The 27,360-nt window shown below is 37.4% G+C and overlaps 2 protein-coding genes across 3 annotated transcripts; one reads left to right on the top strand and one right to left on the bottom strand.

Annotated features, from left to right (window-relative positions):
- The first annotated feature begins 387 nt into the window (after positions 1-387).
- LOC133841234 (uncharacterized) lies at positions 388-25,992 on the top strand. Of its 2 annotated transcripts, none has more exons than XM_062273589.1 (4): positions 388-1,058; positions 24,602-24,850; positions 24,920-25,364; positions 25,439-25,992. In XM_062273589.1, exons 1-4 carry the CDS (start codon positions 1,038-1,040, stop codon positions 25,465-25,467), a joined length of 744 nt encoding a protein of 247 aa, XP_062129573.1. In that variant the 5' UTR covers positions 388-1,037; the 3' UTR covers positions 25,468-25,992. The 2 variants fall into 2 exon arrangements, with proteins under 2 accessions (XP_062129573.1, XP_062129574.1); XM_062273590.1 differs by lacking the exon at positions 388-1,058 and adding an exon at positions 23,278-23,645.
- LOC133841231 (nuclear migration protein nudC) lies at positions 14,238-27,108 on the bottom strand. The gene is made up of 5 exons (XM_062273587.1): positions 26,911-27,108; positions 26,391-26,674; positions 26,141-26,333; positions 14,948-15,345; positions 14,238-14,449 (listed from the first exon to the last, which is right to left on the bottom strand). Exons 1-5 carry the CDS (start codon positions 26,983-26,985, stop codon positions 14,398-14,400), a joined length of 1,002 nt encoding a protein of 333 aa, XP_062129571.1. The 5' UTR covers positions 26,986-27,108; the 3' UTR covers positions 14,238-14,397.
- Between the last annotated feature and the right edge of the window lie 252 nt (positions 27,109-27,360).

The following is a 27,360-nucleotide window of genomic DNA, read 5'->3' as shown; positions in this document are numbered from 1 at the left end:
CAAGTCTACCGAAAAACGAAGCAAAAAAAACGGCAGCCACCCACAATCTACTTTATCTACATCTACGCTTCCACTTCCCCCTACCAAAAATAAATTGAAGTTGAAGTTTTTTTTTTTTCGTTGTCGTTGTTGTTTGTTGAAAATTTGCTACGTTTGTTGTTTGCTTTTTGGCATTAACACAAAGTTCAGATCTAGCTATGTGTGTGTGTGTCTAGCTCGAGCTTTGGCTGTGGTTGCAAACACAACACAGCAACAACTTGCACAGCGCCAACAGCAATAGCAACAGCAACAACAACAGCAACAATGCGCGGTAATGTTTAATGCTTTTTAATACTTGAGCCGTCGGGCGGCTGAAGTCTCAGTTAGTCTCAGCACAGCCGCAACGGAGTGTGCACGCGGAGCAGCAGCAGCAGCCAGCAGCCAGTCGATCATTCACTCAATAACTCAGTCAGTCAGTCATTTAATCAGTCGAAAACTTACGCGCAAATTTTTAACGAAAAATCCCAACAACAAGTTTTCTAGTTTATTAGCGATTTGCGAAAAATTTGTCAAAAAAATAATCAAAAATAGTTGCAACAACTCGCGTGTTGCACAAAGTTTTCGAAGTGCATCAAATCCAACTGTAATTGTAATTGTAACTGTTAACTGTTAACTGTAACGGCAGCAAAAGAACAAGTTGCAATCAGTTCAAAGTTGTTTTTTTGCCATCAATAATAAATAAACAAACAAAAAATAGTACAACGATAAACATAAATTCGACAAGTGACACAGATAAACAACGGTCACAGCAACAATCATGTTCAATCGTGTCTGCCCTTCAAATACAAATTACAACTAAAAAACAAAAAAACGACAAAGTTGACAATAAACTTTTTACCACACAACAGCAACGAAAACTAAACGAGATAAAAGTTAACACACACCCACAAAATACAAAGTGTAAAAAAAAAGACTTTTGAGTGTGTTTTTTGTTCCCTCCTTAAGTGACACTTGCGACCTCTCTATAGATACCCAATTTCATACTCAAACTGTCAGCGATGGAAGCGCATCCGAAACAGGTAAAAAACAATGTACAAAAATATGAATTTGGCAAAAATTTCATATTTCTTTTTTTGTGTTTTGTGTAATTTCATTTCGACAAGTTAACTAGGCTAAGTTACAACAACACGAACAACAGCTGGAAAAAATATATACATACATATATAAATGTGACACCAACAACGATAACGACAACGACAACGACTCGAATAGTGCGTGACAAGTTGTTGAACATTATTTCGTAGTAGTTATTCCCGACCACGCCCCCTTCCACTACTAGTGCGCCTCCTTTGTTGGAGCCGGCTTGCCAAACTTGTTTACAATTTGTTTGTTTTGCTCATGTCTTGCACTTTATGAACATCATTATCAGCTTTATCGCCATCTCACACAGCACAGCATCATAATTATCGTCTTCGACTTCGTCGCTGTCTTTGCCGCTGTTTATACCCGCTAACCGCATTGGGTAGTAGGGTATTATAACTTTGTGCCTGCAGGAAATGTATGCACCAGGCAGAAGGAAGCATCTTTGACTTTTTATAGTATATATGTTCTTCATTAGTGTCAACAGCCAAGAAATCTGTCTGTCTGTCCGTCCATCTGTATGAACACCTAGATCTCAGAAACTATAAGCGATAGAAATATAATTTCTTCGACAGCTCTTATTATGTTTACACGCAGATCAAGTTTGTGTCAAAATTATGCCACGCCCACTTCCCTCCCCGCAAATTGATAACAATTGAATAACAAGCGTAATTTAGAAGATAAACAGATAGAAAAAATCGTTCCAAAATCACAAATAAAATCTTGAATCAACATTATTTGATGTCAAAATTTTAAATCGAAAAAAAAATAATTAGATTGTCCAATTTTTGAGGTTCCAGATTGCAATCTTGTTTAAAAAATAGAAAAATCACTAATTGAAACCAGATCAAAAAAAATCTTAAATCGAGAATATTCAATCTAGAATTTTTCCTCTCCATTAAGAGTCAGTATACAAAATAATGACTAATGACTATAGTCTTTATGATTCCTTAAAATTTGGTTGCGATTAGATAAAATGTTATGAAGTTATTTAAGAATTACTGGCAATCTGGTATATTTTGAATGTAGTATTTTATCATATATTTATTATATCATATATTGATATGGTACTACCTCAAATACACAAAAATATACCAAATATTACTGCTTCGTATATACTAAAAATATATCAAATACTATATTTGGTATATTTTTAGTATACTTGCTGCATTACCATATATCCTTTGATATATTTTTAGTATTTTTGCGATATATTAATTCGATATATTTTAAGAATAATACCAAACTGCTTACACTCTTATTCACACTGCGTAGCGGGTATCTCACAGTCGAGCACACTCGAATCTAGCCTTCTTACTTGTTTTATCTCATTGCCGTTTGCTGCGGTCTGCTGTCTCATCGATTTGCATTTACAACATACCTCTGTGTGGGATCGCAGATAACTCTACTCGGCACATTATTGGCATACTACAAATTACTTAGCAACAATTCATTCGATTCGTGTTTCATCAATAACTCTCAAGAAAATACTTAAATTTTATTTAATTTTTGCTCTTTTGACAAATCCAATTAACTTTTTATTAAGTTTGGGTCAGTTTCATGTTCTTTGACATTTAATGAGATTATTGAAAACTATTTTTTATACACTAACTGAGAGTATTTTAAGTGTTCAAGGAAGTTTGCAAAGTGTTATAAAGAAAATTTTGTTAAGTTCAGTAAATAATCAAGATATTTCTAGTATCTAGTATAAGTCTAAATTAGAAGTTTACATGAAAGTTGAAATTTCATTGAAATTCAGAAAATTATTGAAAGACTTGAAGGTAAACTAAATTAGAAATTTCAATGAAAGTAAAAAACTATTTGCTTATATAGCAGGGAAAAAAAATCTTTAATCATTTATGAAAAGACTTAAATGAAATACTTTCAACATAAAGATAGAAATCTAAGTCTTTGAAAACAGCCTTGTTCAGTGAATTATAGATTCCAACGCTCTAAGTTCACTCAACTTTTTCCCAATTAAATAAAAACATGGGCATTAAAATATGGTTTAAATAATTAAATGTTAAATTAACTAACTAACTAAAAATACTTTCCTTTTCCAAAAGTTTAAGTAATGTAAAAAAGTAATTTTTCCCGAACTTTTTCGACAATATTTCTGAAGAATAAATACGTGAATTTTAAATTCCACAAAAACTTCTTTAAACATTATGTTTTATATGGTATTTGCTGACTGAAATATATATCATAAATTTAAATAAATAGTAGATGGAATTTGTATTTTAGACTCGCACTTGTATAATTATAAATGTCAAGAGTATTTAAAACTCGTAGTATTTGAGTTAAGCTCTCTTTTCCGTTGCACTTGGTTTTGTTAGCCTCAAAGTGTAAAATGCATTAAATACACACGAAAAATTGCATTCGATTATTAAAATGGTGGAACAAAAGGCCCCAAAAAACGAAAAAAAAACGTATTAAAGGTGCTGGCGCTGGCTTTCAATGCAAACTTTAATTGCATTCAATTTAATGTTGTTGCTATTATTGCGTTTTGTTGTTGTTTGATAACCTTGTGCACAATTCTAAAGCCAAAAAACCGAAGACCGAAAACTAAATATAAAACCAAAATAACAATAAAAATTATGCGGCCAAAGTAAATGTTAAATGTTGGGCAATTTTGGCCAAGCAATTGTTCAACTTTGTTTGTTGTTGTTGTTGTTGGCTGATATTTAATAACACTTTGATTGGAAGTGTATAATTGTGAATTGTGGCCGTCGAGAGTTCCTCAATTTGCTTTGACATTTCCATCAATTAGTAAAGACCAAAAAAAGTCAAGAATTCTCCCGGTGATTTACACACGTGTCGCCAAATGTCTCTGATCGCATTCCCAGACACTCGGATTCTCCCTTCACTTTGCCTGCCTGCTTACAGAATAACGTAATTGACGGACTCATATATATATATATAAATGTATACCGCCCACTGGTTCAATATATTTTTTGGCCAGAGTGGAAATGAGGCACATCAAAAATTAAAAACCAAAAAAGAAGAAAAAAAAATACAACGAGAATGGGGAAGCAGCATTGACAAAATCAGAATGCGGCAGCCAAAAACCAAAACGACAACGAGAATCCAATTTAAGTTGCAAAACCAACACAAAAACAGATTAAAAATAATTCGACAAAAAAAGAGAATTAAGCAAACTGTAAGAGATACACAAATAAACATTTTGAAGAGGCTGACGAGCTCCTTTTTTGTGCAGCTGAGATGCTCAGATTTTGTTTGTGATCGCAATACAAATCTGTCGCTTTTCACTTTCGAAATCCAATTAAAGAATTTATTGTCGTTCGTTTTTGTGTGTGTGTGTGTGGACGGACGCAAGTTTGTTGCTTGAGTCTTTTGTTTTTTGTTAAAGGGGAAACTTATATGTAAGGATGAATGAAGCGAATACAAAATACGAATGTAGACAGAAACACATTTGGCACATTTGGAATGCATTATGAATGCATTAAGCACTCATTCTCATTCGATTATAATTTTAATGGCTGTGGGAATTATTGGGTTAATTGAGCCAGAGATTAGAGAGTTCTATATTCATTTGTGGTGGCATTAAAATGTCATTGGAATGCAATTATAAATGCATGGGAGTAACTAATTAGAATACTCAAGCAATAAATTCTTAATCTAATCTACAATCATTTTTAAAACATTGTTATAAATTAATATCTCATTAGAATCGCATTCTAAAAAGTGAATGACTCACAATAGTTTAGCTGTGACATTTGCCTTAACATTTCTAAACAGATTAATTAGCCATAAACCAGCTAGAAATGAGAATGATAATGATAATGCATGAAGCATTTCATTAAATACCAAATATATGTAAATTTCGAGTTTATTTTTAAGTGTTTTCTTAAGTAATGAATGAAAGCATGCCATTCCAGCTGAAACATTTATCGGTTTATCATTTGAATTGATTATCATTAAGAGCTTTTCTGATTATTATTATGGAGGAATGAAAAGGGAATCGATTGCATATTTATGAAACGCTTACACGTGCCGTGACGATAAAAAAAAAATACAGAAGAAACATTCGATTCATGCGCGAAATGTGTTAACAAATTAATAATAGAAATTAAAATTGCCCAAAAACAAAAACCAAAATGAAAATTAATTAGGCTGCCATTGTGTGTGCCTATCAGTGTGTGTGTGTGTGTGTTGGAGTGTGTGTGTGTGTGGAGTGTGCGCGTGTCTCTGGGAGATTTGCCAGCCAGCATGTCGCTAATCTGGGATCAAACACTGGAAAAAAAAACACAAGTGAGAAAGAGCTACCCGCTATACATTTTGAATAAAAGCAAATTAGTGTGGTATAATGCTTAAAATATACCAAATTCATATACCGAAAAAATACTAAAATATATACCAAAGGCTAAACACACTACTCGATATTAATCTTCAAATATACCAAAATAATATACCACAAAAATACTAAAATACCATATTTGTATTCAAAATATACCAGATTGTCAGCAGTTAATAATATGTATTTTTTCATACAAAACAGATCAAATTAATATAACGCAAAAATACTAAAATATACCGAAGAATATATGTATGGTCCATTGATATAGTAATATACTCAAAATATACCAGATTGTCAACCAAAGCAGTTTAAACAGTATATTAATATACCACAAACCTGTTGAAATATACCAACGCTACATTTGGTATATTTATATAGTACTATATATTTACAATATATACCAGATTGTCTCCCAAAGCAGCTAAGATCTCGTTTTTGTCATACAAAAGTATGTCTTAAGTAACTTCTACAATTTTTATGTGATCTTATATTTTTAAGATCACAAATCTTATTAAAAGATAACAATAATCCAATTTTGTATTGTTTTTATCTGACTATGCATACCGTTTGCTTTTATTTTGTTATTCAATAAGCGCATTTTCTATTATTCAGATGTATGTATATGTTAAACTTATATTTTATTTGATCTCATTTCACAGACTACATTCAATAATTGTTTAAAACAGCTCCATTAACTGAACTGTGAATGAAAATACTGAAAACTAGATAACAACTTTGTAGGAATTTGTTACCAAAATCTAGTATATTAAATCTAATTTGAAGCTTTTGTCATTTTTCATATTAATGTTCTTAGTTTTAAAATTTTGATTTTAAAGTTGTCTTATTTTAAGATGATAATTTTAAAGCTGAAAGTTCTTGATGTCAGAAATAAGTATTTTTGTTCAGTGTATAGCGGATGAGTCAAAAAATGTGCGCGTCGTCGGCATCTTCAACTTTGATCAAGAGCCGCTCATTTGTCGCTTAAGAATTATTATAATCATAATCAGATGTCCGACTCCTGGCAGTTATGTTATAGCAGACAAATCAATATTTGCTTTGAATTCTTCGAATTCTCCGACATTTATTAGCTTTATTATTGTATTGTATTATTGTTTGAGCAGTTGTGCAATGTTTTTATTTATAAAACATAGCTAAAGTGCAGAGCGTGAGATTCTTGGACTTATCGCAGTCGCAGTCGCAGTCGACGTCGACAGCGGCAGCGGCGACTTTTTGTTGTTGTTGCTGTTGTATTTTATGTGTTGGCCCCGCATTTGAGTTGAATTATTACACGAGTGTCTGTCGCACGCTTATTGCCTTATTGCGCCTCGCTTTTCCCTCTCGCTCCTCCACTGTATTGTCATCGTCACACATGCGCCGCCTTGCCTCCCATTCCCCTTCCACTTCCCCTTGCCCCCTCAGCTGCCATTTAGTTGGCGTCGCCCCCGCCTCATTTGTTTGCTTCTCTGTTATGAAACGAAATTGTGTCAAGGTCAAATTTACATGAACACGCTAAGCGCCGGCGACGTTCGTCGTTTGTCTTGTGGGTGGCCCCAGAGAGGGAGAGGGGGAGGAAGGGGAAGGGGGAGGCAGGCCGCAGTCACAATCGGAGGCAGTCAACTGTCCGCCTCTTTGCCCCTGCCCCGCTTTGCAAATAGTTTGCCCCGCTCTTTTCCACGCTGTTTGCTATACAAATGCCGGAGACAGCGAAACGGAGAGCAACAAACTGACTGACAGAAAGTCGAGTCAGCCAGGGGAAGGGGAGGGGAGACAGCAGGGGGCAGATAGACTGGCAAACAGGCAAGAAAAGGTGTCAAAGTAAATAGAAAATTGGTGCTCAGACAAGTGGAAAAATGAGTGAACAAAACTAGTGAGAATAGTTGAAGCTGATATACACTTTAAAAACGTTGATATTATATCAGAGAACTCTTGTATTTTTTTAAATTTACCATTAAAGAAATTATAATATTTTAAAAATGTATTCTCATGCATAATTAAAGCTATTGCAAAATACTTTAAATGCTTTAAAAATTACATTTTTTAAGCCAAGCATTAAATAAATGATTTCAATACTTTGATATAATATCAGAGAACTTAGTAGAAAATTTATAGCTAAAACAATATTTCAATTTAAACAAAAAAAACTAATGAGATTTCAACCATTCTCATTAGTATTTCAAACTATGAATTATTGAAGATAAGTTATAATTAAAACATTATTCAAATTGATGGTTTAAAAAGTTGTATTAGTTGAATAGTTTTAGCTGTTGTACAGCATTCTTAAAATGATTTCAAAATATAATATTTACTTTAGTCATCTCAACTTTATTACATGTTTGATGAACTTTTGTACCTCATTAGATGTGTACTAAAATCAGAGAACTTCTATAAAATGTAATAAGTTAAACTTTGTTGATATTAATGCTAAAACAAAATTTAATAATTTTTAAGTTTAAGCTCTATTTAATTGTATATAAATTCTTTACTTTTTTTGCCAAACTTTGCTAAAATTGTTTGCCAAATTTTAATTCGCTCGCCTTGAATACATTTTTGACTTTACCTTAAAAACTGTGATATAATTCATATCAGAGAACTTTAGCATAATTTTATAGGTGTCATATTTAAATTGGAGCTAAAGCATAATACGATATCTAAAAAGTTTTATTGCAAATCTTAACTATTATAAAAATTCATTACTTTTCAAGCAAACATTGCTAAAAATGGTTTCAAAAATTAATTCGCCTAGATTTCATATTTAACTACACTTTAGAAACGTTGATATAATAACAGAGAACTTTAGCACAATGTTATAAGTATTATATTATTTAAATTGATGCTAAAGTTTTATTACAAATCTTAACTATAATCAAATTTCATTACTTTCAAGCATTCTTAAAATGTTTTCAAATTTTTTTTTTGTTCAACCATCTCATCTTGATTATATATTTGGCGTACCTTTAGACACACTTTTAAAAAGTTAAGCTATTAAAAAATTCTATAAATAATAATAGGTAAAGCAGTATTTAAATTGATGCTAATATGTACAAAATATACAATTTATGGAGTTTAAGCGCTTAATTACATTTTAGTCCTAATCTTTTTTTCAAATATTTCTCTTAATTCACCTCTGCTTGATCACATATTTGATGTACCTTTGGAGCCATTAGAAATGGAATTTTAACCCGTTGAAGCACCCACAGTATTTACACAGCAAGTTAGCATACAATATTTATGCATATTATGTGACAGATCTTCAAGCTGGACTCTGATCCCTCTCTCTCTCTCTCGGAGTCTGAGATCAACTCTTTAGAGGGCATTTCCCGTGTCAAGTTGATGAATTTCCCATTAAACACTTTAGTGTTTGACTATAGATGGGTCATAGAGTATGTTAGGTGCACTTAACGAGCTAACGAATGAATCGGTTATGAAAGCAGCACTCGATTGTCTACAAAGACGATTTAAGGTGTTTGATTGAGCTGGGAGTGGAACGTTGTGTTAACTAATGTTCATCACAGAGTCTAATTGGGGGTCTCGTTTGAGCACTTGCTTGCACATCAATTAGTTAATGAATAAGCAAATGTAAACAAAAGCGATTTAGAAATGTTCAATACAAACAATATAGACAATGTAAATTGAGGAAGCTGCAGTTCGGTTCAGTAATTCACATAATCCAAAGAATAATTAACACATTTTGGGTAAACTACAAATTAACTTAGGCTTTTTGGCACTTAAGTTAATTCCCGGGAATTACACAAAGTACCTCATAAATAATTTTTGGGGTGCAAAACTCTTTTGTTTAATGTGGTTATAAATCAAACATCCAATTAGAATTAGAATTTCCCCTTTCTAAATACTTAAGATCGTTCGTAATCGCTTCGGCATGCTCAAGAGTTTAGTCAACTTGACTTCCGCACAAATTGCATAACTTCAAGCACTCGATGATTATTCATTTCACATTTGATATGAGATACGAGATACGAGAGACATTAGTAAGCGCTTCTTCACTAGAATTTATCGATTTCAATGCATCATCAGCTTCAGCATCAGCATCATAATCATCAACATCGGCTCGATTACTTTGCCTTTCACAAAAAAAAAACTCTCAGATGATTAACGCCAACATAAATAATAAGCTACAACAACAGAAACAGAAACAGAAAAAAAGAACAGCTAAACGATTAACAAATAATATTTGATTGCACTCATATATTGTTATTAATTATGCGCGATTATCTGTCTTAAGAATTGTCTTTAGCAAAACTGTATTTAACTACTTAAAGTGAGCAAACCACCCACGAGACTCTTCACAAATGACAAACATTTGTCTTCGTCCCACTTATCGATAAAGCCACAAACATCAGTTACCAGTTGCCATATAACAATAGCAATAAACATTCAGACAGCGAGCACTCTAAATACCACGAAATTAGTCATAGTTCAGATAAAACGGTGGCCAGCCAGCCAAAAGCAAAAAAAGCCACGCCAAAAATGGCCAATCTCCTGATAAATATCATGGTAACGAGCTGTGAGGCAGCTGCTTGAAAGCCCCCAAATAAGAATTCAAGCCCGGTTGCAGGAGGGAGTGCTTCAGGTATATTGGTTTTAAACACGTTTCATATTCATCTATCAATTATAAAATTAAACAAATTAGTTCAGCTTTGGTTTAGTTTGCAATTATGGGATTGTCCAGCTGGTTTTAAACTGTTATACTTGTCTAAGATTATAACTTTTGAAATAAAATTCGTGGCAATCTATTACGCACGACTACCTCTGTCATTTTTGGGGCGTATAACAGTTTTGTGTAAACTGTTATACTGTTATACAAAGTGTTATATTGCACTAATAACAATGTGTGAATTAAATAAGAAATTATAATGCTGTTTGCGCCTGCTAGTGGCGTTTTAAAAGCTGTATAACAGTTTACATAAACCTCAAAAAGCCATAAAAAAACCTTACCTGTGTTTTAAGTTCTTAAATCTTAATCCCATCAACATGCAATCGAAAAGTCTGTCGTATGTAAAACTGTTATACTCACACAAACTGATAGGCAATATTTTGCGCCTGGTATTTGCCTTCACTTAACCGCATTAGCATTGCAAATGCAACAGGCGCACAAATTGTGCGATAACCGAAACCAAAACTAATTGCGAAATTCCTGCAGGCGGCCCGACAAGCAGTCAGTGTTGACTCAAAGTGAATGCGATTGCCAACAAGTAGAGTAGAGGTAAAGTAAAGAAGAGAGAGAGAAAGAGACTGGAGACTGTGTGGGGGCGACCCAAGTGTTCAATGAGGTCCGGGAACATAGCCGGAGCTGGAGCTGGGGTCGATGCCGGATGTATGAATTGGCATGCTAATCAGAACACATTCTGTCTGATGAAATTCCAATGAAATCCGATTCATAAAAGACCACAAGAGACATTCACCAAAGCAACGCAAGAACAGCTTGACATTAATCACTGCCCATCTTCGGCATGTTCAGCCATTTGCATGCAAAAGCGGGGGCAGATGGCGACGACAACAACGGTAGCAGAGACACACATACAACACTCAACCGTTCATTGGCGCCAGAGATAGAGACAAGCCCACCAACCAAGAGACTTGCCGCAGACAGCGAAGCTCGAGCCTCCAGACGAGTGTCTAGTAATATGTAAAAGAATGAATTTGCGTTGAACGGTTTCAGTTTCAGTTGCCGCCTTGAATAGAGCTACATTTTATGGGCAACAACTTAATATGAGCAGACACAAGAAATAACACGCCCAGCTTAAGGTGATTCAGAGAGGCGTCAAGTCAACCTGGTTACAGTTCAGCTGCAGTCGGAGCTTTTGTAAAAATCAGTTAATTATACTGGTAGCATGGCTCGCTGGTCACTTGGCCACGGCGACGTCGCGACGTTGACCTTCAAAATGCCACTTGGAGTTTCCGCTGGTCCACCAACCAACCAAAAAAAAAACGGAAAAAAACCAAGAAAAAGAAAAATCTTTTTTCTAAGCAAAGTTCGTTGCCTAAGTCTTTTGTTTGGCCTGGTGATGAGATTCAGCTGTCGGCTGTTGGCTGCAGGGGCGCGGGCTGCTGCTGCCACCAGCATGACGCTGGCACAAAAATAAACAACAATTTGGCCGACTGTTATAGTTAATGGGCCGCAGTGGCTACGCGCGACGGCATTAACAAGATTTAATGCTAAAAATAACAAATGAGCCGCAATTACGAGAGACTCCGACTTCGATCCAGACCCGGTCGGAGACAGACAGTCAGTGCTAGACAGTGACTCGACGACGAACTGTGAAATAACCCACGCGACCGACCAGCGCCCCATACACACACACACACACATACATACATCTATATCTTTTCGATTTGATGATGTGGGAAACACTCGAAATTACCAAAAAAGTTATTAGCACAAATACTCGTAACAACAAGAACAATCAAAGCCTCAAGCAGCAGCCTCAGCCTCACAGTGCGGGTGCAAGTGAGTCTGCTCGGTGGGGAAGGGAGGGGGAGGGAGGGAGACAGCACCCGGATTCGTTATTTATGGCATACAGAGAGCGCAGAGTCGGGACTACAATATTTATATTTATCGCTTTTTGCCCGCCAGCCACAATTTATCACGTGCGTCATTTAACAGTTCAATCGATTCTTTAGCTCTCTGTTAGCTTTTGTTGGCTTACAATGTGTGCTGTAAACGTTGCGAGTTTACTGAACTAACGGTACAAATAAACATTGCTAAAAATGCTGATTTCTGATCTCATGGATCACGTGAATTATTTCGCAAGGAATGTGTTGTCTGATTATTTTTTAATGGCAATTCAATGGCTTTCACTCTGCACTGGAATTGGAATTGGATTTGAAATTGAAATGGAAGTCGGTAGCATTTAACCGGTTCTTAAGCCGATCTCCTAATTGGTGAATTCCCCACTTAATAATATGAAAGCATTTTGTACTTTCGAAAACCCTAAAAACAAACAGATGTGCCACAAACAAACAAACAAGAAAACACGAAAAACAAAATTTATAATCTAAAGCAAAATCCGGTTGAACTCTGTTGATTCTCTGTCCAAGCTGCATCTTTAGAGTTTAGCCATAATTTGTTACATTTTTTTGTGGCTTGCTCCCGCAGCGTCCGAACATAATTAATTATTTTAATTACTTATTAATTGAATATGTTACTCCCACACTCGAAACGGACGCACGTATGCCAACGATTATCCATGTTACTCGCTTGTATTATTCCGCCTCCTAAAAAACTAAAAAAAACTCTTTGTTTCTATGCTAAGATCACATTGCGCAGGAACTTATTTATCAATTAGTATGTTTCTTTCTTATTTCGTTGCTTGTTAAACACAGTTTGAAATAAATTTTGTTTAATTAATGAGCTATTAAGCCACAATCCAGCTGTGTGTACTACACACACACAACACACAAGGCACAATAATAATAATAATAACAATAATAATACAAAGACTCTGGGCGTATCTATTTTCGGAGTGGTTTTTTTGGGTTGTGATCTAGAGATGGACATCGAAGCGGAACACTGACTTGGACTTGGCCACACACACAATCGGAAACAGTTTCGCAAGCAAAAAGTTTGTTTAATTAGCCTTGGCTGTGGTCAGACCATGTTATGCTAACCCACATTTTATCATCGAAATAGATCTACACTTGATTAAACTATTTGCAATCGTTAAACTTTTCCATTCTGTAACAATCGTTGAAACTAATTTGCATGCTATAAAAACACTGGCACGAATTTAGCTTGCACACAACTTGTAAATGACTTTTTAATGCATTTTTTTGCTGTTTTTATTAGTTGTTGGCATTTTAAGCTATGTAGTAGTAAAAATATATTAACACTCGTATTTAAATGGGGATTGTTGCATAAAATTCACACGCTTTATATAATATCTACTCGATACTTTCGTGCGTGAGTCGCTCACACGCGCTCAGCTCTAGGAGGAGTTATCGATAAATTGCGATAAGCTTGGCGCGTGTCAGCTGAAAAGCACAACTAATGATGAAAACGATCGATTTGTAGCTGATAGCAAAACTACAAATTGGTTGCTCAAAAATTGCTTAGCACTTTACAGCTGAAAACAGAAAGAACAAAATGCAAAACTAAACAAAAAGCGAGCGAGCGAGCAGGTAAATTTATAGCCAACAGCTGAAAACGAGTTCAAAGCAAAAGCAAACGCAAATCAAGCCAATGACCCAGAGAACTACTGAATAGCGCGAATAGTATAGAGTATTAGAACCTGGCACCCGAAGGGATGAAGAAATCAAGCAAAAGCATCCATCTATCTTAGCCGCAAGAGTCGAGAGAGCAGGCATTAAATATGGCCTGAGAACTTTTAATAATCTGATCTGATTTGAAATTCCATTCGCATAAATTTCAAACAAGCAAGCAAGCATATCATTTCATTTCATTTGGCTTGGGAGACAAGCTGGCTGGCAGTCTCTCTTGGCAGATTAACTGGCCGAGAATTGGGCGAACGCGCGGGATAACAAATTAGCACGAAATTAATTGCATTTTAAGCAACAATAAAAATGAAAAATTACTTTTATCGCCCAGCTGTGATCGTGTCTCTGGGTCGCTCCCACCAACAAAAACACAACGAAAAAACACTAACCGAGTTTTTTTCATTTCAATTCGACAGACAAAAAAAAACCAACGAAAAACCTTTTTTTTGTTAAATACAGAAAATCACGGAACCGCCCCGAAGATCTATCATAGAAACTAGAGTCGCTTTCACTGACTAAGCAGCCGCAAACCAATTACGATTAACATATGTAAATGCTGACAAAACGATTTTTCATGTTTCGATTTTATGTTAAACAAATTGTAGTTGATTTATTCGCAATGCTGATACACATTTTAAATGCGTGCGTGAGTAGATGTGTGTGTGTGTGTTTTATACTGAAAGTTGAAGAAAATCTATGGAATACGTAGAAAAGTTCTGCTGCTTCTTCTAGTTGAACTTGCACTTGGAGAAATCCATTTCGGGATGCTGCTGCTTGAACCTGCAAAGTAAAAAAAAAATAAGTCAGTTAATGATTTATTAATAGTTGGCTTTTCATTGATATTTTCAATATATTTGAAATGTTACATTTGCAAACCCATAAGAAAAAAACAGTTTTTTTCACTTTCGTGAGCTTTGCAAAAATATAGGACACAAACATCGAAATATCGGACACAATTAATCGGTATATTTTTTTGAAAGTCACTCAATATTTTATCGAAATGATATCGAAACGGCTAATTAGATAATAAAAATGTGTGCAAGCTTTGCAAATTGAACTACAGATTTTTAAAAATTATTTCGCTCAAATTTTTCATTAATTTCGATTGCTTACTTATTTATAATTTGGTGATAAAAGCTTGTTTACATTCTGCTCATCTGTTTTGCACTAGAGCGGTCACACTTAAAATATACCGATGTCCTTTCTTTTGGACAAAACGGAATATGAAAAACTGAGTGACTGTGAAAATGGGACACTAATCACATTCGCAGTACTTACTTTTCGAGTATGTCCTGCTTCTTGCGATCATCACTGGTGGGCAGACCCATCTCCTTCTGGCGCTGATCGAACATCATTTTCTCAACCATGCTGCGTGTTTCGCCATCCAGATCGGAGAGCTTCGATGGCTCTGGATTGATTTTGCGTGTTGATATCTCTGGGTCGGTGGTAACCAAACGATTCCACCAATTCATTTTGCCAATCTTCTCGAGGGTGATGAGCACCGTTTTGCTATCTTGCAGCACCCAAACCGATTCATCCTGCTTGACCTCGGCGCAGAGCTCGCCATCGATGATGGGCTCTTGACCTTTGAGGCCCACTTTCAATGATTTCTTGCCAATGTTGACCACAATGTCGCGAGCACGCAAAGCGAATGTCACGTTGAAGGGAATCTTCAGCTGCAATTAGAATGGAATTGATAACCAGTTGTTAGCGTTGTTAATGTTAATGCTCAAATGATGAGATCAAGAGATCTATCTATCTATCAGAGACTTCAACTGCAGAGCAGAGCAGAGCAAAAACCAATTGCAAACAATTATGAGCACGTAACGTAACGGAGGCAAAACGTCTCCGGTTCATGTAATTTGTGATTAATGATCTGGGTGCCCCTTGTAGACATTCTAGTGGCCAACACGTAACAAAGTCAACAACAGACAACAATTGTTGATGCTGTTGATATTGTTTGCTGCCGTTGCTGCTGTTGCTGCCGTTGATGATGATGATGCCCAATGCTTTGGCCAACCTTGGAGCAGCTAATAACAAAAAACGATCTATAAATAAACCTAAAACACATCTGTGTACTGAGATAGACTTGGATAAGAGGGCGCTTACACACACTATAGCATAAATATCAGCAGCTGCAATCTGAAAACTGGAGCTACGCGCCCTTCACCAGAGCAGAGGCCCGTTTCCAAGGACTCGCAGCAATCAACGGGAATTTAGTTTAACTGCCAGCCAAGCCAAAGAGAGTTCAAGGACGCACAGCGGTTGTTTATGCATATAAGATCCGGTTGGTTGCATTCTTCAACAATTCACAATGCAACAGGAGCAACACAACACTGTGACTGTGGAATGCCACTCGACAGGTTGCTTTGGTCTCTCTTTCTGTTTCTGTGTTGTCTTCTGTGTGAATCCAGCGCACCAAAGACAATAATCTCTTGACTTGACTTGACTTGGGGCTGGACTCGATGCCGAGCTAATTGAGCGATGCCTGTCCAAGTTCAAAGCAATTACACTGGCGTCTGTTGAAGTGATGCGATGCGATGTGATGTGATGTTGTGGCTACCCATTAATTATGGGCCACATACTCACTCACACAGCACATATATTAGCACCTTTTCTATTAACTTTAATGAAAATTAATAATGTGATTTGTGTGAAAAACCAGCAAACAGCAACGCGGCAACGGCAACATAATTAAAGCTTAAGTTATTAGACAACACTCAGAGCCAGCTGAGAACATTGCAATCAATTAGCAGCGGCAACAACGAAGCAGCCAAGCGTCGGCGACCCACTTGCCACAGTCGCATGTGGAGTCTCGAAAACGGAGCTAAAGTTATGAGTTGAAGCCAGTCAGAGTCAGTGGCAAACAATGTTAGCAGCAGCAGCGGCTCTCGCAGGCCTTTAATTAAAATCACACAAAGCCAAACACCGCCAAGGACGCTTTCGTTCAAGAGAAGACAAAGCTGCTTCTGATGTTGCTGCTGCTGTTGCGGTCCAAGTTGAGGCACGACGCGGCATCGTGCGTGCGCATCTCCGCGTGAATGAATGACTGACTAAGTGTGTGAGTGAGTGTGCCTAAGTGTGTGTGTGGGTAGTCAAGGTGCCCCAGCAACAGCAGTAGCAGCAGCAACCGTAACTTTACCAAGAGCAGCATCAACAGCAGCAACAGTAGCAACAATCTCACACAGCACGCGGTCATGTCAACAGCAGCAAGCTAGAGATGAGCTGCAGATTGTGATGATCGCTTGCGTGACTGCAGCGATAGTTGCAATCGTTTAAAGTGTTGAAAAATACCAGTTTAAGCTATAGATTCTCGATACTTATTTTAATTGGTGCACTTTGCTGACCTTTGATGTTGAAAGATATATCTTTCAATTGTAGCTTCTATATACTAATAGGTAACATTATTTGATGCACTTTGCTGACCTTAACAAAACAACAAACAAAAAAAAAAATTCTAAATTAAAGATCTACAATTTAAATCAACAATTGTTACTACACAAGAAATCTAAATTAAAGATCTACAATTTAAAACCAAAATTGTTACTACACAATTATTTCTACTATCGGTTTCTTCACAAATCACTAAAACCAAAATGCAGCCACCATTACTTAAATAGTCTTTAAAATCAATTAATTATCTCTTTGCACTAAAAATGCATATGTCAATCACATCTTTAATAGAGTTCAATCGATTTTCCACTTGCATAAAAATTGCATGTGTCTAAATTCTCATGCTATTGTTATAAATAACTCTGTACTTTAGTAAGTCATCACGCACTTAACGCTCACCTCTAGCTGTAGCTTCTGTTGAGCACTCGACAACAACAACAACTACAACTACAGCAACGCCGACGACAAATGAAGGCTTCAAAAGTGTCTTGTCGCCGACGCGTCGCTGAAATTTTTGACATATTCGAAATGAAAATGTGTCAAAATTGAAACTGAAGCGGATGTCAATTGGGGATTTTAAATATATATTGCGGCGACGCGGATGTTAAGCGAGGCGACAGCAAAGCGTGGGCGATGGCAATTAGCGTTTTAATTTAATTTAGAACATAATAACAACAAAAACATAAATGCAAATATGGCGTCGTAACAGAGGCACAGTCAGTTTGCTCACTTACAAAAGCTGTATGGTACATCACCTCATTGTAATCGATAACTGCAATTGGTAATCAGCAGTTAGGTTAATGGCCTTTTAGGCAATTTTTGAAAGGGACTTTTAGTGGGCAAAGCAAAAGCTTTCACAGCGCTGCGACGAAGGTTATGCAAACAGCAATTCTATTCTTATATGAGCACAGCTCGTGCTGTCTTTGGCGTTACAAGTAGGAAATTTACACAAATCACATCTGGCAACAACAACAAAGCGCTGCGACAACAGTTCGCACAATGGACACATTAAATCATGGCATCGAAATCAAATGGTAAACACAATGGATCATGCAAATGGCGGTGCCGACAAATCCGACAATAAAACGCAAACACGATGCGACTCAAAAATAAAAATAAATAAAATGAAGCCAAAACTAACTACTAAGCAAAAACAAAAGAGTAAACATAAAGCAACAACAGGGCCAACAACAAGTTGAGACGTCAGTCAAAGTTCATAAGATACGGAAAAGGTGTCGCGTTTGAATTAATTAATAACAACAAGCACAACGATGGCACACTTATCTCTAGAGAGCAGCAGCGGAGTGAGTGAGAGAGAGAGCGAGAGTGTTAGTGCGAGCGGAAGAGAGAGCACGCGAATCTATCAGACACTCGCCAGACGAGATGTCTGACAGTTGCTGCTGAATATGCAAATGTTTGTCGGCCTGCAGTAATCGATAGGCAGCTAATCGATCATCAGCCAGCAAGCTAGCGATGTGCACCAGTTTGTGGATTAAGCCGAAGACGAAGCCGAAGAATTCACGTTTGATTTCTTCGCTATTATTTGAACAAGACACAATTTTAAGTGCTTTTTGGATATGCAAATTTAGTAAGGCTTAAAGTGAAAGAAATTTGAAATTCACGTGATTTGTTGCTGCTGCCGTTTTAACTGTTTTTGTTGTCGCGCTTTTGTTTTGCTCGATTTGCTTAATTCTACGAAATGTGAGATATAGCAGCAAGCACTATCAACTCCAGCAACAACAAGAACAACAACAGCAGCAGCACCAACAACAACTATAAATACATTTGATTTTCTTAAATATGTACGACGTATAATTTATGCTGAAAGAAGCGACACGGTGCCTGGCACGAAACCGCGATCTCCAAACCAGCGTGGAAACAATCAAAAATGCCAAAAACAAAAAAAAAAAAACACAAATGAAAAAAAAAAAAGAATGATTTCAAAACTAGCCAGAGAAACACTAAACGAGAGGCGAGTGGAGTGAGTGGCGCGACTACGTCGATAAGACATTATCAAAAAGACCTGACTCCCAGAACCAAACAGAAAAAAAAACCTGAACGAACATCTCTCAAAAAAAAAAAATAAATAAAAAACAGAGCACAGCAATCGATCGTCGACGTCGTTGTCGTTCTCCCATTGAGACCACATACAACTAACATACGTATATATTGGAGTATTATTTTATTATTGGTGTCGTCGCCACTTGACAGACAGAAATCATCAATTGAATGGCTTAAATCTGATTAGAATGGCGTCCACAAAACTGGAAACTAGTTATAATATGAAATTTGGATTTCAAATTGGAATAGGAATTGAAACTGAAATTGGAATTGGAATAAATAATACTCTCCACACAACAATACATCATATCTACCCAAAAGACAAGAGAGCAAAGCTCAAGTGCTTTGTGTTTCGTGTATATTTTCTGGCAATTGAATTGAATATTTGTGTGCTAAGCTGACTCCGAGATCCGGTAGCAGTTAAGCTCCGCTCCATAAACGGTGTTTTCCATAAGGTACAAAAAGGCAGCTAGAGCGTCAGCTTATTGGCCTACTTTGACAAATTAACATAATCGATCGTTCTGCTGATTGATCTACGAATCAAAAAAAAAAAAAAAAAATTTCAACAACAAAAATTGTCGATAATAATCTATAGCATTTAATGCCAATTAAGCGTGTGTGTTTGTGTTGTACCAGGAACCCCAAAGAACCCCAGAAAACGGATCTCCGCAGAGATCACAGATCACAAATCGCACAGCACACACAAAGTTCATTTACCCAAAAAGTAGCAGCTACTATTGTGAGAAACAAGCCCCCATTGTTGAGGCATCATCGCTTTGTTTTGCCTTCTTATAGTACTACATCATTCTATTCTATTATTCGTCAATTCAGTTGACAATTCCAAAAGTTTATATGCAATCTCCGCATCTCAATTGGCGTCTTAACTTAATGCATGACATGTGAAAAACGCAAAAACAAAACAAAATCCTAACTAGCGAAACATCTTTATGATTGCCATAAAGCCGCTTTATTTAGAGTACAAGTCGAGTGATCGTAAACGCCTTAAATAGAGTGTTTCATTTGTTATTATATAATGCTGCACTTGGTGGAATTACCAAGAAAAACCCACAAAAAATCTTTAAGGTAACTGACGTCATTTAGAATTTCACGCTTAGTATTTCCGCTTAAATGATGATGATGAGTCAGTCGAGAAACGCTTAGTTATCAGCATATCATTAATTGCTAAAACACCGTAGCTGTATAGCCATGCCCGTTGGCTTCGAAATTTTCACTAAGCGCTAATCTCCGAAATTAGCTACGACAAATGCTGTTATATCAAACAAAACTGCCCGCGGGTATCATGATCATCTCAAGCGGTTTGTCACACTGCGATTTGAGCGATTATTATTAGTATGCATATTATCAAACAGATAATTCAATTAACTTTTTGTTGAAAAATTAAGTTTATGGTTTAGAACTGAGGGATACCCTGTAGCTAAAGAAAACCGTTTACGAATGCGATTTCTCTTTCTCATTGGATGCTTTCAATCGATATAATTTCTTCCTTAGTAGTTATCGGTATTTTCTGTCGTCGATATATTTCCTTCCTTTTCAGTTATCGGTATTTTCTGTCAGTCTATGTGTTCTACTAACTGAAACATGTTATCGATATATTTTCATCCTTTGAACTTATCGGTATTTTCTGTCAGTCGTTTGCCTTGGAAATTAATGGTCACACCATTTCGATAATATTGTTTTTGTATCGAAATTATCTTTTACACGTTACAAACACATATAAAATCATAATTTGTAAACGAAAATGATCGGAAATATATATTAAATGAATTAATGAAATGAATAATCTTTAATTACCTTAAGCAAAAATTGAGGAGCAAAGTGATAAAGATTTTTAAATGATCACCTAAAATCTAATAATCAATTTTTGTTTTGGAATTTCCTTGGTTTCGATTTCTGTGGCATTCCCTAATAACTGATTAATATTCACCAGCTTAACTCCGCTTAGAAGTGTATACACATTTCGCATAATTATGGCAAGCAATTATGAATTTCTTATACTTTGCTTTGGACCATTGGGATTCCAATCGCGTCTTGTGACGCGAGCCAATGGCGGGTTTCCCCGTCCGCAGCTGTTATCACACAAATGGCATCAAATTATCAGACATTGTCACCAACAGAAATACAAAAATAAAAAAAAGAAGAATAAATAACAAATAATCAAACAACAAAATATAAAAATCAAATGGATGGAGCTTCGTTCGTGCAAGTATAACTTTGAAATGCCAGTTTTTCGGCCAGGGCGTCAATAGAATCGATGGCTTTAAATTGTTTTGCATGCTTAATTATATGCAAAAAGCAGCAGTCAACTGACTGTTTGTTTTGGCTGAGTAAAGTAAAGAAGCAAGCTCATCGATCGATCGCTCCAACGATCGGGCAGTTTAGGTGAATGTTGTTGACTTAACGTATTGTGAATTGGAATCGAGATTGGACTGAGTTGAGCTGAACTGAGAGTTGTTGTTCTTTTGCTGATGGCTGCTCAAGTGTTCAGCAGCAGCAACCACAACGGCAGCAGCATCTGCTACACAACCTCATCTCAGCTCAATTCTGAGCTCAAGTGACTCGCGCTTGGTTCGCTTGGTTGGTAACTGGCACCGTCAGGCAAAAATCTTTGTCAACTTGGCTGATTAAAATGCACACACACACATCCAAACACACACACACACACACGCACACTTACACACTCGGGGCAGCCACTCACTTGTCTCACTTAAAAGGTGATAACAAGATGCTTGATGAAGGGGCTACACAACACACACACACACACACACACACAACATCCAAGACAGACGTCAGACGGACAGAAAGACAGATGGAGAGACGGACAGTTCAGCGTGTGTTGAGCCAAAGACAAATTGTTGTTGCCACCGTTTGTTAAATCAATAAAATTGTAACAACCCATTTGCACGTTCAATTGGCACAGTGTGACAAAAAAATAAATAAATAAAAGAACTTGCTAATGATCGACAGCAAATTTCATTCGATTCGCGTGCATAAATAAATGATCTCATTGCGTCTTAATTGAACAGCTTAATTGTCGCGACTAATTCAACGACTTACAATGTTAATCAACTAAAAATAGTTTGCAACTCGAGTCGATCAATTAGATTTATAGCTGCTTATGGGTTTGGGGCGTTTCAACTTCGATCAATAAGCATTATTGCGAATTCTCGATTCTCGATTCCCGATCAATCTTTTCTACGACGTCGCTTCGCTTGAGCTATAGTCACCACGACGATCTCTGACGCTAAATGCTGATATTAGAATACCAAATATGTCTGCCAAATCGTTTGATATACGATCAATAAATAAAGAACTTTGTTATCGTTGTTTCGGGGTTTCTTTTTTTTCGTACAAAACTGTGCCAGTTACTATACAAGAAAAGGGCGTGTTGACCCTTGAGAAATCCCTTAAGAATCATCATCATCATCGGACATCTTTCACATCATCAGCATTTGAAGCCGGATTTGGGAAATCCAGCTTAACGATCACCCACGCTGTGAGCCCTTCAGTTTGTTCCCATTTCAAAAAACGATTATGCTTTGCAAAACAAATAAACAAAAGTTGCAGCTCAATTTGACCACAAAAAAAAAAAAAAGTTAAGAGCCGCGGGGCATTTGTTCCCATAAGGGCAAGCAGCAAGCCGTCATATCAATGATGTGTTTATTTATAGAGAGAATGAAGATCGTTCAAAACGAAAGTAGCTGAGAGAACAAACGAAGAAAAAAAGAACATCAAAGACTCATCAAAGCGGCGAGAGAGACAGAGCGAGTGTGGGAGGAGGGAAGTTTGCTGCCCCTACGCTGCTTCTGCTGCTGACCGGCAATTGATCAGAGAGAATGTGTGTTGTATAAATATAGCACAATGATGATTGAGCCAACCCCGGACTGACAGCAGCCTGATGCTGATGCCTATTCACAAAAGCCGCGCTGCGCTGTTATGGCATGCAAAATCCGGCAAGAAAGTTGCTAGCACCAAGCAAAGCTAAGAAAAAACACACAACAACAAAAAGTTTGCGCATCGAAGCAAACAACCTGTCGACAGCGTCAACGCAAGCAGCGCAGTCGGCAGCGGCAGCAGCAGAGATCAGCAGCAGCAGCAGCTGCTTTGAGGCTGCTCGGCGTGCGCCGTTTGCTTCAGTTTGATTCTTGACGCCGTTTAGATCGGTTCTGTTTTTGGCGCGTGCTACGAAACAAACTTTAAAAGAGAGTGAAAGACAACGAAATCGAGAAAAAAGATTTTCGTTGCAAAAGAAGCAAAAAGAACGGTTCCAAAACAGCGACTGCTGCACAGTGCCCCAGTTGAGTGTTTTGTGCACGCCGCTAAAACTTAATAAATCAAGTCAAACAATCCACGAGACTGTGACAACAACAACAACTGGCAATTTGTGATATTAAACTATATTAGTGTGTGATAAATTATTTAATTATAGACTTAAGCTAAATTTAGCCAAACAAATTAAAAACAAAGCATCCCCCTTCAACACACAAAACAAAAACAACACAAAGTAAGTAAGATTTTTCAAACACGCCAAGTGGCCGAAAAACTGGCCGAACAAGTTAACAAACTTAACGAAAAACAAAAAAAAGCAGACAAAATTTATAATAATTTGTTGAGTGCCGGGTTGGAGGTGCTGCTGCTGCTGGTGATAAGACTTCCGCATGCTTAATTTTGATATTTACACAAATATACTTTAAATACAATAAATAATGCCAGCCTCCGTCGCCCCCGCCCAACACCACAAAAAGAAAAATACCAAACAAAAAAAAATACGCTGTGCACGCAAATACAAGTCTTAAGCGACGAACTTGACGAGTGCGTGCGACAAGTGTGCGTACGTGTGTGTGTGTGTGTGTGTGTGTGCAACAACAAAATTTAGAATTAATTGCAACAATTAAAAATCTACAACAATCGACTACGACTACAACAAATGCCATTTGCATTTGACAATCGCCAATAAAAATGTATAAAATGAGAAAGGCAGCGGCAAAAAGCCAATAAGAAACAAAGCAGAAAAAGAAGACACACACACACATAAAAACCGAAAAGCAAAGCAAACCAGAGGAGTCCCATTAATAACAATAATAACAACAACTACTAACTGAATAAATAATAGAACAACAACAAACACATCCAGCTTCAGTTTTTTTTTGTTAGCGAAAATATCGGACCATAAATAACAAAACGAGTTGAGAGCGAAGCGCGCGCGACTTTTGTGGCAGAAGACTTCGCGACTCGAAAGTTCACTTTTTATGTTCAAACCCAAACCCAAATCAAAACGAGAGGGGAGAAATACAATAAATAGAAAGAAATAAAATAAGCAGCACGTCTCTAGGGTCTAGTTTTAAAGACTAGCCCACAAAACTACACAAAAATGTTACACAACCAAAATGACATTTGGCAATTAAGCAAAAAGGGCAGCAAACTAACCAAACTCGAACACTTATTCTTTTTGAATTGCAGATGCAGGATTATTGGCATATACCCCGCGCCTCGCTCGTCTCCTCCAGCAGCTCGGCCATCAGTTCGGCCAGCTCATCGAAATCCTCCAACAAATCCAACTCGAATCCCCCAACGCTGGCCCAACGCAGCCAAGTCTCGTCTGGAACCAGCGCAGCGGTGACTGCGGCAGCAGCTGCCGCTGTGTTGGCGGCCGCCAAGCGAGGATCACGCTCGTCGCAGGGCTCCAGCGATAGCAACAACAGCACACGGGTGAGTCACGACAGACATTCAAGAATGTTGACTCATTGTTAAACATTTGATTCATTCTTCATCATGCAGAGCGCCGCATCCGGCTCACTGTTGCTGACGGCAGCGAATCTGGAGCGATTCGCTGAAATCCACAAGAAGCAGGAGCGTCAGCACAAAATGCTGCTCACAGATCAGCAGCAATTGCCCAGCGTGCATGGCCACAGCTCCTCATCGGCCAATTATAATGCGAATCTCGCCTTGGCCAGCAGCAGTCGCAATGGCAAGGATGCGGTTATAGTGATGGGTGATGATGGAGCAGCAACGGATCCCAATTTGCAGTACGTACGAACCAAAGATCTGGATACCGTTTCCATAGCCAGTTCCATGCACTTTACCATGGTCAATGGCGAACCCGGTGGCGCCAAGAAGCAGAAGCGCGGACTCTGCGATCGCGGTCGCCAGGTGACGGTGCTCATCATCAGCATGAGCACCATCTTCTTGCTGCTCATCATGGGCATGGTCTATGCGCTAGAGAGTAAGTTCAGTCTTTAAATTAAATCCCAATTACTTCTCTAACCAATCTTTCTCTACTCTTTTTTTTGTTTGCAGTGCGCGCTCGTGACATGCCCAAAAGCTAACGCTATTATTAATTAAACTTAAACAATTTTGTAATTGGGGGTGTTTGGGGAAAGAGGGGGCGTAACCCTTTTTTGGCTTCTTAGTTTATTATTTATTTGTATTTGTGCGTGTGTCACTTATTTTTATTATTGTTAACGTGTCTTTGAGCTAGTTATTAAGATTATTTATTATGAAAAACAAACAAACAATCAAACAAAAAAAACACACAAAAAACAATTGTTTTCTATGCGAAATTTTCGTATGCGTCGTCATACTAGTATTAAGCGAAAAAAAAATACAAAATGTAATTAGCAATTAATTAAACAATTAACGGATACCAATTAACCAAAATTGTATCACAGCAAGCCCTGGACAATGATGAACGAGAAACTGAAGTGAATGCCGTAGAAATATATATAGAGATATATACAAGCAATATATAGTTATATGAATTGAGCCGAAGCGAATGTATTTTTTCTGTTAAAGAACTAAGTTATTTAGCCCTGTGATATGTCAAAATAAACAGAATTAAATGAAAAACGAAAGTCCTTTGAATTGTTTTCTCAGCTGCCTAGCAACAAGTCTCCCTAGCAACAACAACCAACACTTATCGCTAAGGAAGTGCCTAACAAAAGGTGGTAAACTCAAGTCTCGTAATCACTAAGGAAGTTGACAACAGGAACTAAAACTCACCTCCACCTCCTGCAACGTTTGCGTCCACATGTATTTGTCGAGGGTGCAACCGTTGCCCGAGTTTGGCTGCAATTTTCCCACTTCATCCTTTTCGCTATCATCCTCCGCCTTCTCAATGGGCTTGGACACCTCCTCGTTGGTGGCGCTCACCTGTTTGGAATCTCCAGCGCCATCCAGAAGCTGTTGTCGCTTTCTGAAAACCAGCCATAAAATGAGCGATGATCTAATGCCATGTTAAAGCTTCACTTACTTGTCTTCCTGCTCTTTTATGATGGCAGCGGCTTCTTCGTCGGTTATATCACATATTTTGTTGTCATCCATCTCCTTTTGACGAGCCTCACGCTCTGCGCGCTCCTTTTCCTCCTTCATGCGCTGCGCCGCCTCGCGCACTTTCACCTTCTCCTCGTGGGCAGTCATGGCAATTTTGGACTCCTTGCGGAATATGTCGAGCAGCATCTTCTCCCATTCTGCCTGCTTGGCGCCCGTGTAGAAATCGGTTTTGCGGCGCAAAAAACTCGCCAATGTTTGCAGAAACTACAAACAAAGAAGACATCGTGGGTTAAGCTTTTGTTGTTGTTGATTTTGTGGAGACAAAGAAACTTGGGCAGCTGCACTCCAATTTGTCTAGCTGCGCAGTTTATGGTACTTTGAAGAGTGCATCATTGCAATCTCCTTAAATACAGTTTTCATTGCAAAAACAAATAAACACATGCTCAAGTTTTCTTTTGAACCACGTTTGTTGTTTTTCCAACTCTGCTTGCAATACTCACATCGGGCACTCCGCCTGTGTGCTTTTCGGCCAGCGCCAGCAATATGTTGTCGAATTGTGTCTCGTTTACAGACATTCTAATAGTATTTACAGAGAAATTCTATTGTTACTTCTATTAAAATTCTAGAAAATTCGGAATTATGAATTCGGTTCTGAATTGACTTGTGTGCCGGTGACTAACAGTGTGACCGTAGGCTGAACTTCAAAATATACTTCGTTTTAAAATCGAAAAGTAACTGTTTGTCATGAAAATTATATTAAAAATATATCACACAATACCACTGCATGCTCTAATTATGAATTTTAATAGAACACATTTTTGCAAAAAAAGAAATAAATCAATAGGCTGTATAGTTTTATGAATTCTAACCAGAGCGTGCACAACACCAAAACTAGCTATCGATATTTTTAAGTGTCATAACAGTCAGCATTCAACATGCCATAAAGTGCG

The sequence above is a fragment of the Drosophila sulfurigaster genome, chromosome 3 (assembly GCF_023558435.1).
Source record: "Drosophila sulfurigaster albostrigata strain 15112-1811.04 chromosome 3, ASM2355843v2, whole genome shotgun sequence".
NCBI lineage: Eukaryota > Metazoa > Arthropoda > Insecta > Diptera > Drosophilidae > Drosophila > Drosophila sulfurigaster.
This window is presented reverse-complemented; position numbering and strand designations above follow the sequence as displayed.

What these genes read in the sequence shown, in the direction of transcription:
- LOC133841234 (XM_062273589.1), top strand. Translation starts at nt 1,038, where the DNA reads ATGGAAGCGCATCCGAAACAG. An exon ending in ATAGCAACAACAGCACACGG is followed by an intron (nt 24,851 to 24,919) that starts GTGAGTCACGAC and finishes TTCATCATGCAG; the next exon opens with AGCGCCGCATCCGGCTCACT. An exon ending in CATGGTCTATGCGCTAGAGA is followed by an intron (nt 25,365 to 25,438) that starts GTAAGTTCAGTC and finishes TTTTGTTTGCAG; the next exon opens with TGCGCGCTCGTGACATGCCC.
- LOC133841231 (XM_062273587.1), bottom strand. Translation starts at nt 26,985, where the DNA reads ATGTCTGTAAACGAGACACAATTCGACAACATATTGCTGGCGCTGGCC. An exon ending in ACACAGGCGGAGTGCCCGAT is followed by an intron (nt 26,675 to 26,910) that starts GTGAGTATTGCA and finishes CTTTGTTTGTAG; the next exon opens with TTTCTGCAAACATTGGCGAG. An exon ending in AAACGTTGCAGGAGGTGGAG is followed by an intron (nt 15,346 to 26,140) that starts GTGAGTTTTAGT and finishes TTCTAATTGCAG; the next exon opens with CTGAAGATTCCCTTCAACGT.